Consider the following 12,020-nt stretch of genomic DNA (forward strand, 5'->3'; position numbering starts at 1 on the left):
ATGATACCATTTACAGAATATTTAAAAGGACGCAAGAAAATTATTTCATATTGTTTAGGGATACATACATATATGGGAAAAGGAAACAGACACGCATAGGAATAAACACCAAATTCAGAATTGTGGTAACTTCTGCGAAGGAGGGAGGGAATGTGATGGGGGAGGGTTACACAAGAGGCTTCACCCGTATTTGAAAGACAACAGGAAAATTGAAAGGCTTTTATTTGTTAAGTTGATTGCTGGATATACAAATGTTGGTAACATTATTTCCTGATCTTTTAAGAGTGTCTGAAATGTTTAGTAATTTTTAACAGGGAAATATATAAACTAAAAAGATATCTGGTTTGAAATTTACAAAATTTCCAAGAAAAAGATTGGTGAATTTAACTACAACAAACAAACAGTAACTTTTCTACATCAAAAACATCAGAGAAGGTTTCTAATAAGATGATGAAGTAGGTAAGGTATTTGTTTCATCTCCTTCCCAAGATTCAGTGGGTGAAGCAGAAAAAAAAAACACAAAATGAGTAAATCCACGAAAATGCTAAAAACAAGAGTTATCATTAACAGACTGGCATTTTTGGTGAATTTCAGGAAGTTGGAAAACAGATAGGATCTTGTTGGAGATAACTGTGAACAGAGAAAACTGCAGCTTAAAACTAGCAGGAGAGACGCTGCGCTGCAAAGGCAGCAGTTCTGTCTGACAGAATGCCATCTCACTCCATGCTCAGGGTTAACACGTACAAAGAGCAGGCGTGGACTGCGGCTAACTGTGGGCAATCAAGCAGATGTGTAATTAAATGTCCGTCTACTCAACAGCTATTCCTGGAACACCAACAAACCCATCCTACTCCCAGCCCACTCCCACCCCTGCCATGCACACACAGACCAGCTGGCTGAAGAAACCCCCAGCTGGAGCCTCAGGATCTGCTCTCTAAACAAAATAGAGCATCTGTCAAAGAAGGATGGAGAGTGCGGGTGTTTTATCTATGGAGATGATTAATAACTGGCCACAGTAGAACCAGAGGGGAAAAAGGAATGGCAGTATTACCTGGCACAAAAGCTACTGAAGCCCTTCTACTCCCAAAAGTAAAGTCTTTCCTATTTTGGCAACTACAGAGCGAGCCTGCCTTTTCCCTTCCACTTACTCTAAAGGGAAGTCTGCCAATGTGTGGGATTTAAAAACTTACACAAAGCTAGTCATCATTCCAGGGAGAGACCTTATGGTTAAAAAAACCTATTCAACTGCACAAGAGACCCAGCCACTACTTAACATGGTCCTTCATTTAAGGATTACCAGCCATTGAGGAAAATCAAAACCATGGAAGAAAAAAAAAGGAAAAAGAAAGAGTGTGATAACTGACCCTGGAGAAAAGAAAAGATGATGAAAAAAAAAAAGAATCTTCAAATTTAAAAGTCTCTTGGCTCTTTTAAGAAAAGGATGCTTTGAAAAAGAAACAAACAAGAGTTGAGTAAAGTTTCTTATTTATCCTTAAATGTATACTCACAATTTCCTGTAAATTAATATACATGATACTTATCATTATCATGATAATCATCTATGTATAATACTTATCACTAAATCTTTTTAGCTTTTAGAAATTAATGCAATTTCTTCTTCCATAAAATGTTTATTACTGCTTAAACGATACCAGTAATGATTAGACATAATACTCAATGGGAAATTCAGTAAGCAATTTCTTCTATATGCATTTTGAATTTTCCAAATGAAAGACAAAATATAGACAGGGATATGCTAGAGCCTATAAATTTCTGTACCCTACCCTACCAAAGCTTTTTGGATTCTCACTATACCCAAATCTTAAGGTCAGGTTAAGTCCAGCCTGAGCAGTTCCTAGAGACTCAGCAATGAAACAGATTAACTCAGTCTGGATGTCTTCTAAAATAAACAAGCCATTTGCAGTATTTAAATCCAATCTGGGGATGGCATGATAAAATTTAGAGGTTCTGGAATAAATCCATGTCTTGGCGAAGGTTCTGAAATTATCTCAACCTCCTAAAAAATATGAGCACTACTTGGCTCAGATTTTCTGGGAAAACTTCAAAATGAAACCAGCCTGTACAATGAGGCCTAGATATAACGCATCATCTGTCCCCCAACCTTTTCAAGGGTACCACTTACAGTTATACTTAATTATTTACTAAGGAACTCAAAGTCTTGAAAAAGTTCAGAGTTATATTGTGCCTTTAAAAGTGCTTAAATGATATCCAGAGAGAACCTAATGAAGTTTTTTATTGCATATAAACAAAGGAAACTTGTTAAAAGAACAAATAACATTCTTACAAATCATTAGAAGTCGTCCTTGCCTGTCATATCACACAGCTAAAAGTTGTATTTCTAGTGCTCTTCACATATGCACAAGTCAAAAATACCTGAGCACCAAGCTGTTACTTAGTTGCTGAACTTGAGCATAACTATAAATCTAATGAAGTTTATCTTCAGAGTTCTAGAGTCGCCTTTCTGTGGTTTTGCCCCCACAATGCTAACTCTTATCCTCCTGCTCACATGCCAGTTCTCTACCACCTTTAAGTCTTTTTTCAGAGTCAACAAGCAAAAAGGACCCTACAGATAATCTAGCCCAAATGCCCTTATTTTAGTGAACAGTAAACTGAGGCTTAAGAGTTAAAGTGATCTAGCGAAGGTCACACAGCTCATGAAAGATGAAGCTGAGACCAGAACTAGGCCTCTGAAGCCCTATGCAATGCTCTTTCTGCTAAACCAAGTTGCCTCTTTAAAAACTGCAAGGGATATGATATTTATGCATGTTTTCACAGCGCTCAAGCTCTCCTCTCTGTGCCTTTCTCCTCTTGGTGCAACAATTAATCAACTTTCAGTCACCAATAACCTTCTTTCTTATTAAAACACCCAGGACAAAACAGGAAAGGATTCAGTGTTCATTTACACTAGCTGATTCATTTACTCATACTTCTATACCCTTTCTAATGGAAAACATGTTAACACTTCCCAAATCAAAATATTATAAAGCTTAATAATTATATCCACAATTTAAATTCAGAAAAAACTAAATTACCTTTGATTCTTACTTTGCATAAAGCAATGCTATAACATTTATTTCATTTCCTTAAAAGAAAAGCCAGGGATCACATATTGATTCTACTTTAATACTCACCACAAAAGTGATTTGATTATGTCTCAGGTTAAGTTCAGTTAGTGAGTCCAGCCCATTAAGATTATCAACATGACTTAAAAGGTTTCTGGCAAGATTTAAAACTCTCAAGTCACACAAATGACTGACATTTTCGATTTTAGAAATCTGTTAAAAAATGAGGAAGGGATGATTAGCAGCCATAAATCTCAGACATGCATGTTATAAAAACCCTAAAAATAAAAGATAGAGTCATTGGATTCACTGACAGGTTTATATGAAGACATTTAAAAATCTATTTCTATTTCCTCTATTGTAGATAACATGAAGTCATTTAACTTGTGAAAATTAACTAAAGAAACATATTTTATAATTTGAAAATAGTACATATTTGAAGCAAATTTTATCCAGTAATCAACAAGTCCGTCGTTTGGGACCTCTCTAAGTGCCCAATACTGTGCCAAGTCCCATGAAGATAACAAGAAGTATACATACTACTTGCCAAACAGAAACTTACTATGAGCCCAAGGCATAAGCTCACAATGTTTTGACCAAGCAATTCTGTCCTCTGAGAGAAGCAAGGAAAAGGAATGATACTAAGTTTCCCTTGTTAATTCCATTTATACTGCAGGATCCTGAGAGCAGTCAAGAGTCTGAATGGAAATAACTCAAGGATCTAGGATCCCCAGTAGAGGGTGATATTCTTTATTAGTGGAAATGTTTAAGAGAAGGGACAGGGGCCGGCCTGGTGGTGCAGCAGTTAAGGGAGCATGTTCTGCTTCGGTGGCCTGGGCTTCGCAGGTTCGGATCCCGGGTGTGGACATGGCACTGCTTGGCAAGCCATGCTGTGGTAGGCGTCCCACATATAAAGTAGAGGAAGATGGGCACGGATGTTAGCTCAGGGCCAGTCTTCCTCAGAAAAAAAGAGGAGGATTGGCAGCAGTTAGCTCAGGGCTAATCTTCCTCCAAAAAAAAAAAGAGAGAGGGGACAGATAGATAATGTTTAGTCAGGTAGACATTAACTGTTTAGAACGAGAGGACTTGAATCATGGAATATGCACATGTACATAAGCACTGAACTGCAGCAGAGGAGCTAGAGTTTCACAGCAAGGTCAGGATAAGCAAAAGCTATACCCATGAAGTGATGAGACCTCAACAGGATTTTAAGCCCCACTATTGTACTATTGTAATATAGCAAGCATAGCACAATGGGATGAGTTTCTACGTGACACAGAAGTAGAGGTCCTTTTGGGGAGCTTCATCAACCTTTTAATGTAATGTACTTAAGTAACAGTGAGTCATACACATAACACTTTTTCCTCTGAACATTAAAAATAAACTGCAAAATCACTAGAGATTAATTTTCTATGTATTGCCATCACACATATGTATTATTTGAAATTTTTCATTTAACAATTCAAAGCAGATGTTAGCTAACAGAATTTTTTTAGTTTTATAATCCAGTTTCTATGTTGTTGTTTTGACCTTACCTTACATTCAAGAAATATCATCTAGATTCTATCCAGGTTTGAGAAGGGAAACCCAAGTATGTTTATTATAAATTCAATAATACATAAAGGTAACATCTGACCATGCTTTAAAATTTGTCCTAAGATTTTTGGCCTAACTAATGTAAAATGACAATAAATTAAACAAAAAATTGTAAAAGAAGAAACAAGGTTATCAGTATTTTCAGATGACAGAACTGTATAACAAGACATGGACAAAAACATTTCAAAAGTAAATAGGTGATGTAATCTGAAACGTATGGAATCAGCAAAAGGCAAAATAGACACTGTAGAAAATGAGTAATGTCAGCACAGGCTTGAGAAATTCTCCTGAAATACTAAGAAAAAATAGAGATAAGAGGAATAAAAGATAAGATGGGGATACGAAAGACAAACAACATAGATATAACAAACATAAATGGAAAAGCAATATTTAAATAAATAAAACTTTCCTGAGCTCAAGAAAGATATAAATATACAGGATGAAGGGGCACAATTGTTGTATAACCTGAATAGGGTGTTTTCTCCCTTCTGCAAATAATCCTGGGGCTTTTCTTTTAGAAAACTACCTCTCTCCAATTCCATTTGGTCCTGGTGGGACTTACAATTAGAATGCCTACATTTTAGAGTTACCCTTTAGTTTGGTAACTCTGAAAAGAAACATTGTTAATGTTAAATCTAATATACAGGTATCAACCCGTAATTTAAAAAAAAAAAATCACTAGTGATATTGTTGGGCATCTTGGTTTGCAATCAGATAGGCTGGAATCATATATAACATCTCTGACAGAATAAAGTCTGTTACTCGTCACAGCCATAGACAAAGTCACAAGAATAGAGTAAACGATAGAAACTTTAAGCAAAGGGCGGTGTAGGGTGAGAGCATGGTTCTTGATTAGTTAATAAACTTCACAGCAAGAAGAAGAGTTGATGGGAATGTTTGGAAGCCCAATCATGGGTCATACTGATCAGAGAGAGGGTCCCAAGTCAGACTGCAGAGTTTCCTAATACATACAGGAAAGCTGGATTTTCCAGTCTTAGCTTTGTGTATAAGAGTAACCAGACTGCTCTGTCTAAACAAAGACAACCTTCCTACTCAACAATACTGACAGAGCGAATGTCTGCTTTCAGGGAAGCAACCACAGAAAGGGCAAGCTCTCCCTGAAGGAAAAGATATCACTGAAAGAACAGATTCTTTTCGAAGCATAAGCGTTACCGAGAGAACAAATTCTGGTAGATCAAAAAAAATCTAGGTCAGAAATTGGGAGTCACCCTCCCAGATTCCTCTGTATACTTCGCTACTCATGTATTAACAATTGCTAAATCTTGATGTTTCTACTCTTTAAATATTTATTCAATCTGTCCCCCTATTATTATCCCTATTGCTACCACTTCCGTTCAAGCCACTATCACTTCTCACCAGGATTATCGGATTAGTCTCTCAGCTGTTGTCTGTCTCGTTTTACCTCCCTCTATCTCTTTCCATTCCTCAATCTATTTCTTGAACACTACCATCGTTCCTCAGAATGTCTTCACATCCATAAATCAATTTTATTTAATTTCAAAATATACAAGTATCATTTTTATTTCCAATGGAAGTAAATTCAAAGACAAAAAATTCACTTAATTTTCTCTTAGTTTTTTAGCTACCTGACCCTTTTTTTTAGAGTTGGACATTGTTTCATCTTCAATAGTTTATCTCCTGACTTTTTAGAAGCTTAAGGTCACCAAGTCTGTCTTCGCTTTGAAATACTCCAAATTTTTGCTTACTGGTTAGATATTTTGAAACAAGACTTAGATTTTCATTTCAAACTTCCTTCTTGTAGTTAAAGAGCCTTGAGAAATAATTTGTGTGGTACAAATATTTAATATTAATACACGCAACATGACAAACGTATGCTGAAATTATAAGACAGTTAACACAGGTCAGCTAACAAGGGATAGAGCAGTTTTCATCAACATAATGGTTGGTAAATAATTCCTATACACAGTATATAGATCAAGTGATATGTTAGTTCTCTTAGAGATCCTGGATAAATGTTTATTTCTCATATATACATTTTTAAATAAACTTAATAAAAATATTGCTACCATAAAATGTTTCATTTATACTTATGAATAGTTTTAAAAATAGTGGGCTACAAGTTAAATGGCAATTCCTTGTCATGACAAGGAGTACAAAGTCCTCCAATCTGCCCTTTACCTACTTTTCTTGCCTCATCTCTCACCAGTCCACAACATGTGCTAAATTTTCTAGCAGTAAAAAATACTTACCATATTGTTTCTAGTCTCAGTGCCTTTGCATATGATATTTCTCACTGACAAAACTCTTTAATTTCTCTTCCCATTCCACCACTATCTAACTGGGTAACTTCAATTCTATTAGAGCAACACTAACCCGCCTGCAGAGCTGGGCAATTCCCAGGTCTTCGGCACTCCTCCCACAACGTGCACACACAGACAGACTCACAGAAAGGGCTGCAATGAGATTAGAACCTAGCAGATGTGGCCTATCTAGATCTATCAAGGTTTTTATTAACTATATTAGCTTTTCACCAAAACAATTGGGACTAACAGCTGTTAGAAAACCTACAGAGATCATACTGAGGTTTGCGCCTGACCAACCGCAAATGGCAGTGACAGATCTTGTTTATCAACAGGCAGGGACTCCTGGATCATCCCAGAATGTATGCTCACTACCTCAGGAGAGGCTTTACCTTCTGCAGGAGTATGTAGCTCATGTAGCTACTCATAAATAAATACATTTCAAACACTAATATTTAAATGGAAGAGCAAAGGGTTAAAAAGGCAGCTGAGATGCTCTGAGAGAGAAGAATAAGGAGGGGAAATAAACCAGATAGAGAAATCCAGACAGACAGATAGAGGGGTAGACAAATTGACTGAACAGAACAATAACCCCAGAGTATATAGTAATCAGGGAAATATAAATCAAAACCACAAGGAGACAACACTTTACACAAACTCAATCAGCAAAAATTAAGAAGCCTGACGATTCCAAATGTTGAAAAGAACATGGGGGCTGGCCCCATGGCCGAGTGCTTAAGTTCATGCACACCACTTTGGCTGCCCAGGGTTTGGCCAGTTTGGATCCTGGGCACGGACCAAGCACCGTTCATCAAGCCATGCTGAGGTGGCGTCCCACATAGCAGAACTAGAAAGACCTACAACTAGAATATACAACTATGTACTGGGGGCTTTAGGGAGAAGAAGAAAAAAAAAGAGGAAGATTGGCAACATATGTTAGCTCAGGGCCAATCTTTCAAAAAAGAAAAAAGAATGATCACAGGTGAAGGTGAGCTTTATGAAGGAAAAAAAAAAAGACTGAAGCAACAGATCTCTTAAATATTACTGGTAGGAGCATAAACTGGTACAACCACTTTGGAAAACAATTTGGCGTTATCTTTTAAAATTAAACATTTAAATAACCTATGACCCATCAGTTTCACTCCTAGATATAGACTCTAGAGTCCTTATGGTGTATGGAAGAAACACATACATCAATGTTCTTAGAAGCACTATTCCTAACAGGAAACAAAACAAACAACAACAACAAAAGGAAACAACTCAAACATCTATCAATAATAAACTAGAGAAAAAAGTTTTCATATAGCCACAACATGAAACATACAACAGTGGAAATGAATAAACTACAGCTACTTATTCAAACAGATGACTCTCAGTAACATAATGTTGTATCCAAAAAGCAAACACTAGATGTCAACATAGAGTATGATGCCTTTTTTAAATTAACAGACAATACTACTAAACAATATATTATTTAGACACAATTATACGTGATAAAACGAACTGAAAAAAAACCAAAGAGGAACGATAAATGTGAAATCCAGAATTGGGGTTACCTTGGAATGAAGGAGGAACACTTAAGTAGAAGAAAACCATTAGTAACAACCTAGCTCTTGGGTTGGGGTTGGATAACGTCTACTTAAAAGATAAGTTAATAAAGGACTAAATAAGAAACAAAATTATCCTAACTATAAGGATTCCAAATGTTTTATATGTTTTGTCTGTCATTTACTGCCAAGGTATTACCAAATCTTATATAAATAGGCTTAATACCTTAGAAATTTCAGTGAATCAGTGAAGTAACTCTTCAAAAATTCAACATGAACATAACTTAAAACTTTTATAATACCAAATTTCCTGGACTTTTGCCAAAAAAGAAAGAAATAAAAAGGCTTTACAATACCTGATTTCCATGAAGGTCCAAGACATCTAAGCTTTTTAGATTCTCCAGATTTGAGATTTTCTTGATTCTGAAAATCATAATAAATAGATAGAAATATGGATGTATCACACCTATTGTAAATCAAAACATGCTAAGGCATAACTCATTTTAATTTAATCTCTATATACAGATAGAGAACCAGCTATATAAAGAGAGAGAGACCATATATAATTATACATATTAAAGAAAAACATACTTCCCATTGATTTAATTATAACGTTAAAGATGCAGTCCCACTGCAGGGAACATCCCAAAGACAGCTTAAAAGTTAGATCTTTAGAGAAGAGCAATTCTACTTCTAAGAACCTTAGGATAAGGCACTTATTCAAGGCAGTTCCCTTCACCTTAGAATACAATGTAAACTCCTAACCTCAGTCTTCAAGGCCCTAAACCATTTGGCTGCTGACTCTTCCTCCGCCTTCTCTCCTACCATCACTGAGGCGCACCCATTCACTCTGCTCCAGTCACAGGGGCTTTCTTGCTGTCTCTAACCTAACAAATTCATTCCCGCCTTGGGGGTTTACCCTTGCAGTTCCTTCTTCCTTAATGTTCTTCCCCAGGACTTCACATGGTCATGCCTTCACATTATTCAGATCTTGGCTCAAATATCTTTTCGGAGTGGCCTTTCCAGATGATCCTATCAAAAATAGCTCTCCCCTTTCCCATCCCCATTACTCTCTCCTTTCTCTGCTTTTAATTGACTTCACTGCAGTTATCCTTGCCTAAGATTATATTATTTATATGTTTACCTTTTTATGATCTCCTTCCTCAAACCAAAATAGGAGCTCAAGAGAGCAGAAACTTTGACATGTTCTCTACTCTATCCCCAGCATTCATGACAGTGCCTGGCACAAGTAGGTACCTAATAAATATTTGTTGAATAAATGAATAAACATACTAACTAAATGGATGAATTTCATGTACAAGGGTATTCACAACAGGATTATTTATCACAAATACAAACTACCTAAATGCTTTCTACTGGACCTGCTCAGTTGTAATATTTATTTGGAATTTTTGATTTGCCATCTCATGAAAAGCTAAAACATTGCTACAAGTTGAAAAACACAGAATTTTCTCTCTAAGAAGTCCCCTCTTACATTCCCTAATGGTTAGGGTCTACCCACTGTCTCCGTCACTCCTATCTTCTACGGCTACCTTACCTGTCCAGCTGCCTCCAACTGATCCAGAACCTGGATCGCCCCTTGAAACTTCATACATGCTGATCAGCATGTGAACATAATGCAGACTTAAAGTTCATGAATTTCTATCTCCATTTACCTCAGCCATCTTACATCAGTGCCAAATCCAGACTTCTATCACCAAAACCAATTCAAGCCAATTTAATTTATAAAAATATTTCTCATACACTCACTATGTACCATCACAGCGTGATTCTGGTTCCTCCTCTCTCCCTTCTCTCTCACACACACACTCCCCCATGACCACAATCTCCTCCTCAGTCTCCTCTTTCATACCATCACACTGGCAGAATCTGCTCTTTTCCTAGAAAGCACCCTACTGCCTCAACACTGCTCAGTCACTTCATCCAAACCATTAACATCCTTCCAGACTCAGCGGAATCCTTAATTAGCCTTCATCCCGAGTCAGGCATGTAATACTATCCTATAGAACAATGAAATATCCCTAATAATAACAGCCAATATTATTAACAATACTAACAGTAGCAGCCAAACGAGATGGGAAAACAGACAAAACTTTCAACAAAATTATTCCTCCACCTGCTTTGCTCTTGAAATACCTTGAACAGTTAGAGAAGGTGACAGTATCCTAATAATATGGCTTAGGACAGAGTGATGCTTTCTAACAGCAATCCGACCTCATAGCTATTAGAGAAGCCTTGTATTCAATTCTTTTATTTTCCCAAGTTTACATTTCCTAAAACAGAGGTTCTCAAACTTCTGTGTGTGCATCAGAATCATCTGGAGGGCTTGCTAAAAATAGACTGCTGAGCCCTATCTCCAGAATTCCTACAATAGGGTTCAAAAACTTGCATTTAGAACCACTTCTTGGGTGCTGCTGATGCTGCCGGTCCAGGGATCACACTTTGAGAAGCACTGCCCTGAAATATAGACCTTCCTCCTCATCAAATCTCAATTCTCCCCTCATGCGAACCTTATGACGATGACTCCCCTGTTACACAGAAAATACTAAAGCCTATTATAAGGAAATAATCAGAGATGCAGACAAAGATTTATGGAAAAGGATATTCATCACAGCATTAGCATAGCAAAATAAAGGATACAATGTAAATGTCTAACAAAAGGGAAATATTAAGTAAATTATTACATATATTCATATATATATCACACAGCTCTTAAAAATTATATTTTCAAAGAACATTTAATGATATGGGATAATGTAAATAATAAAATATAAATATTCAAGTGAAAAACAAATGGTAGGTACAAAAACCAATTTTCTAAAGCAGTGATACGCAAGTATAGAAGAAAGGGTGCTACTCAGTGTTGCTAACCAAAATTTGGAAACAAGGCAAAGGGATGACTGCATGTCCTTTCAATGTCATATCAGAGCACTGTCCACAAGCCTACCTAAGGATCATCTATTCACTACAGATTACAGCCCAAACTCTGTAAAGTCATATACTAACTTGTAGAAAACTGATAAGACGTAATGCTGATTTTTGCCAGGTAGGAATGTAATTTATTTTGTCTAAGAGAAACAAGAACCTGGGGAAGCCCCAGTGGCCTAGTGGTTAAGTTCAGTGTGCTTCACTTTGACAGCCTGGGTTTAGTTCCCAGGCATGGACTTACACTGCTCTGTTAGTGGCCATGCTGTGCTGGCAGCCCATCTACTAAAAAACAGAGGAAAATTGGCATGGATGTTAGCTCAAGGCAAATCTTCCTCAGCAAAAAAAGAAAAGAAAAGAAAAGATAACCTGAGGGTTATGATTTTACTGCTTTGTAGGATATTAACCTGTTTTATAACAACAATCTTATTCCAACATTCTTCACTTTTCATTGACTATATATCAGTTTCTCTTATGCTCCTTTGAACGAGCTTTGTCATCCTACTGGTTCCATCATTACGTACTGAGTTAATTAAAACACTGGCCTGTAATTACTATCTATTTGT

General features: G+C 36.7%; 1 protein-coding gene across 7 annotated transcripts in view; it reads right to left on the bottom strand.

Annotated features, from left to right (window-relative positions):
* LRRC49 (leucine rich repeat containing 49) overlaps positions 1–12,020 on the bottom strand; it is a 137,880-nt gene that overhangs the window by 109,421 nt on the left and 16,439 nt on the right. For all 7 annotated transcript variants that reach the window (XM_014848223.3, XM_014848222.3, XM_070498953.1 and 4 more), the window contains 2 exons: positions 8,865–8,931; positions 3,153–3,296 (listed from right to left, as the gene is read on the bottom strand). In XM_014848223.3, coding sequence (XP_014703709.1) covers positions 3,153–3,296; positions 8,865–8,931 — 211 coding nt within the window. The remainder of the gene's footprint in view (positions 1–3,152; positions 3,297–8,864; positions 8,932–12,020) is intronic.

The sequence above is a fragment of the Equus asinus genome, chromosome 2, assembly GCF_041296235.1.
Source record: "Equus asinus isolate D_3611 breed Donkey chromosome 2, EquAss-T2T_v2, whole genome shotgun sequence".
Classification (NCBI taxonomy): Eukaryota; Metazoa; Chordata; class Mammalia; order Perissodactyla; family Equidae; genus Equus; species Equus asinus.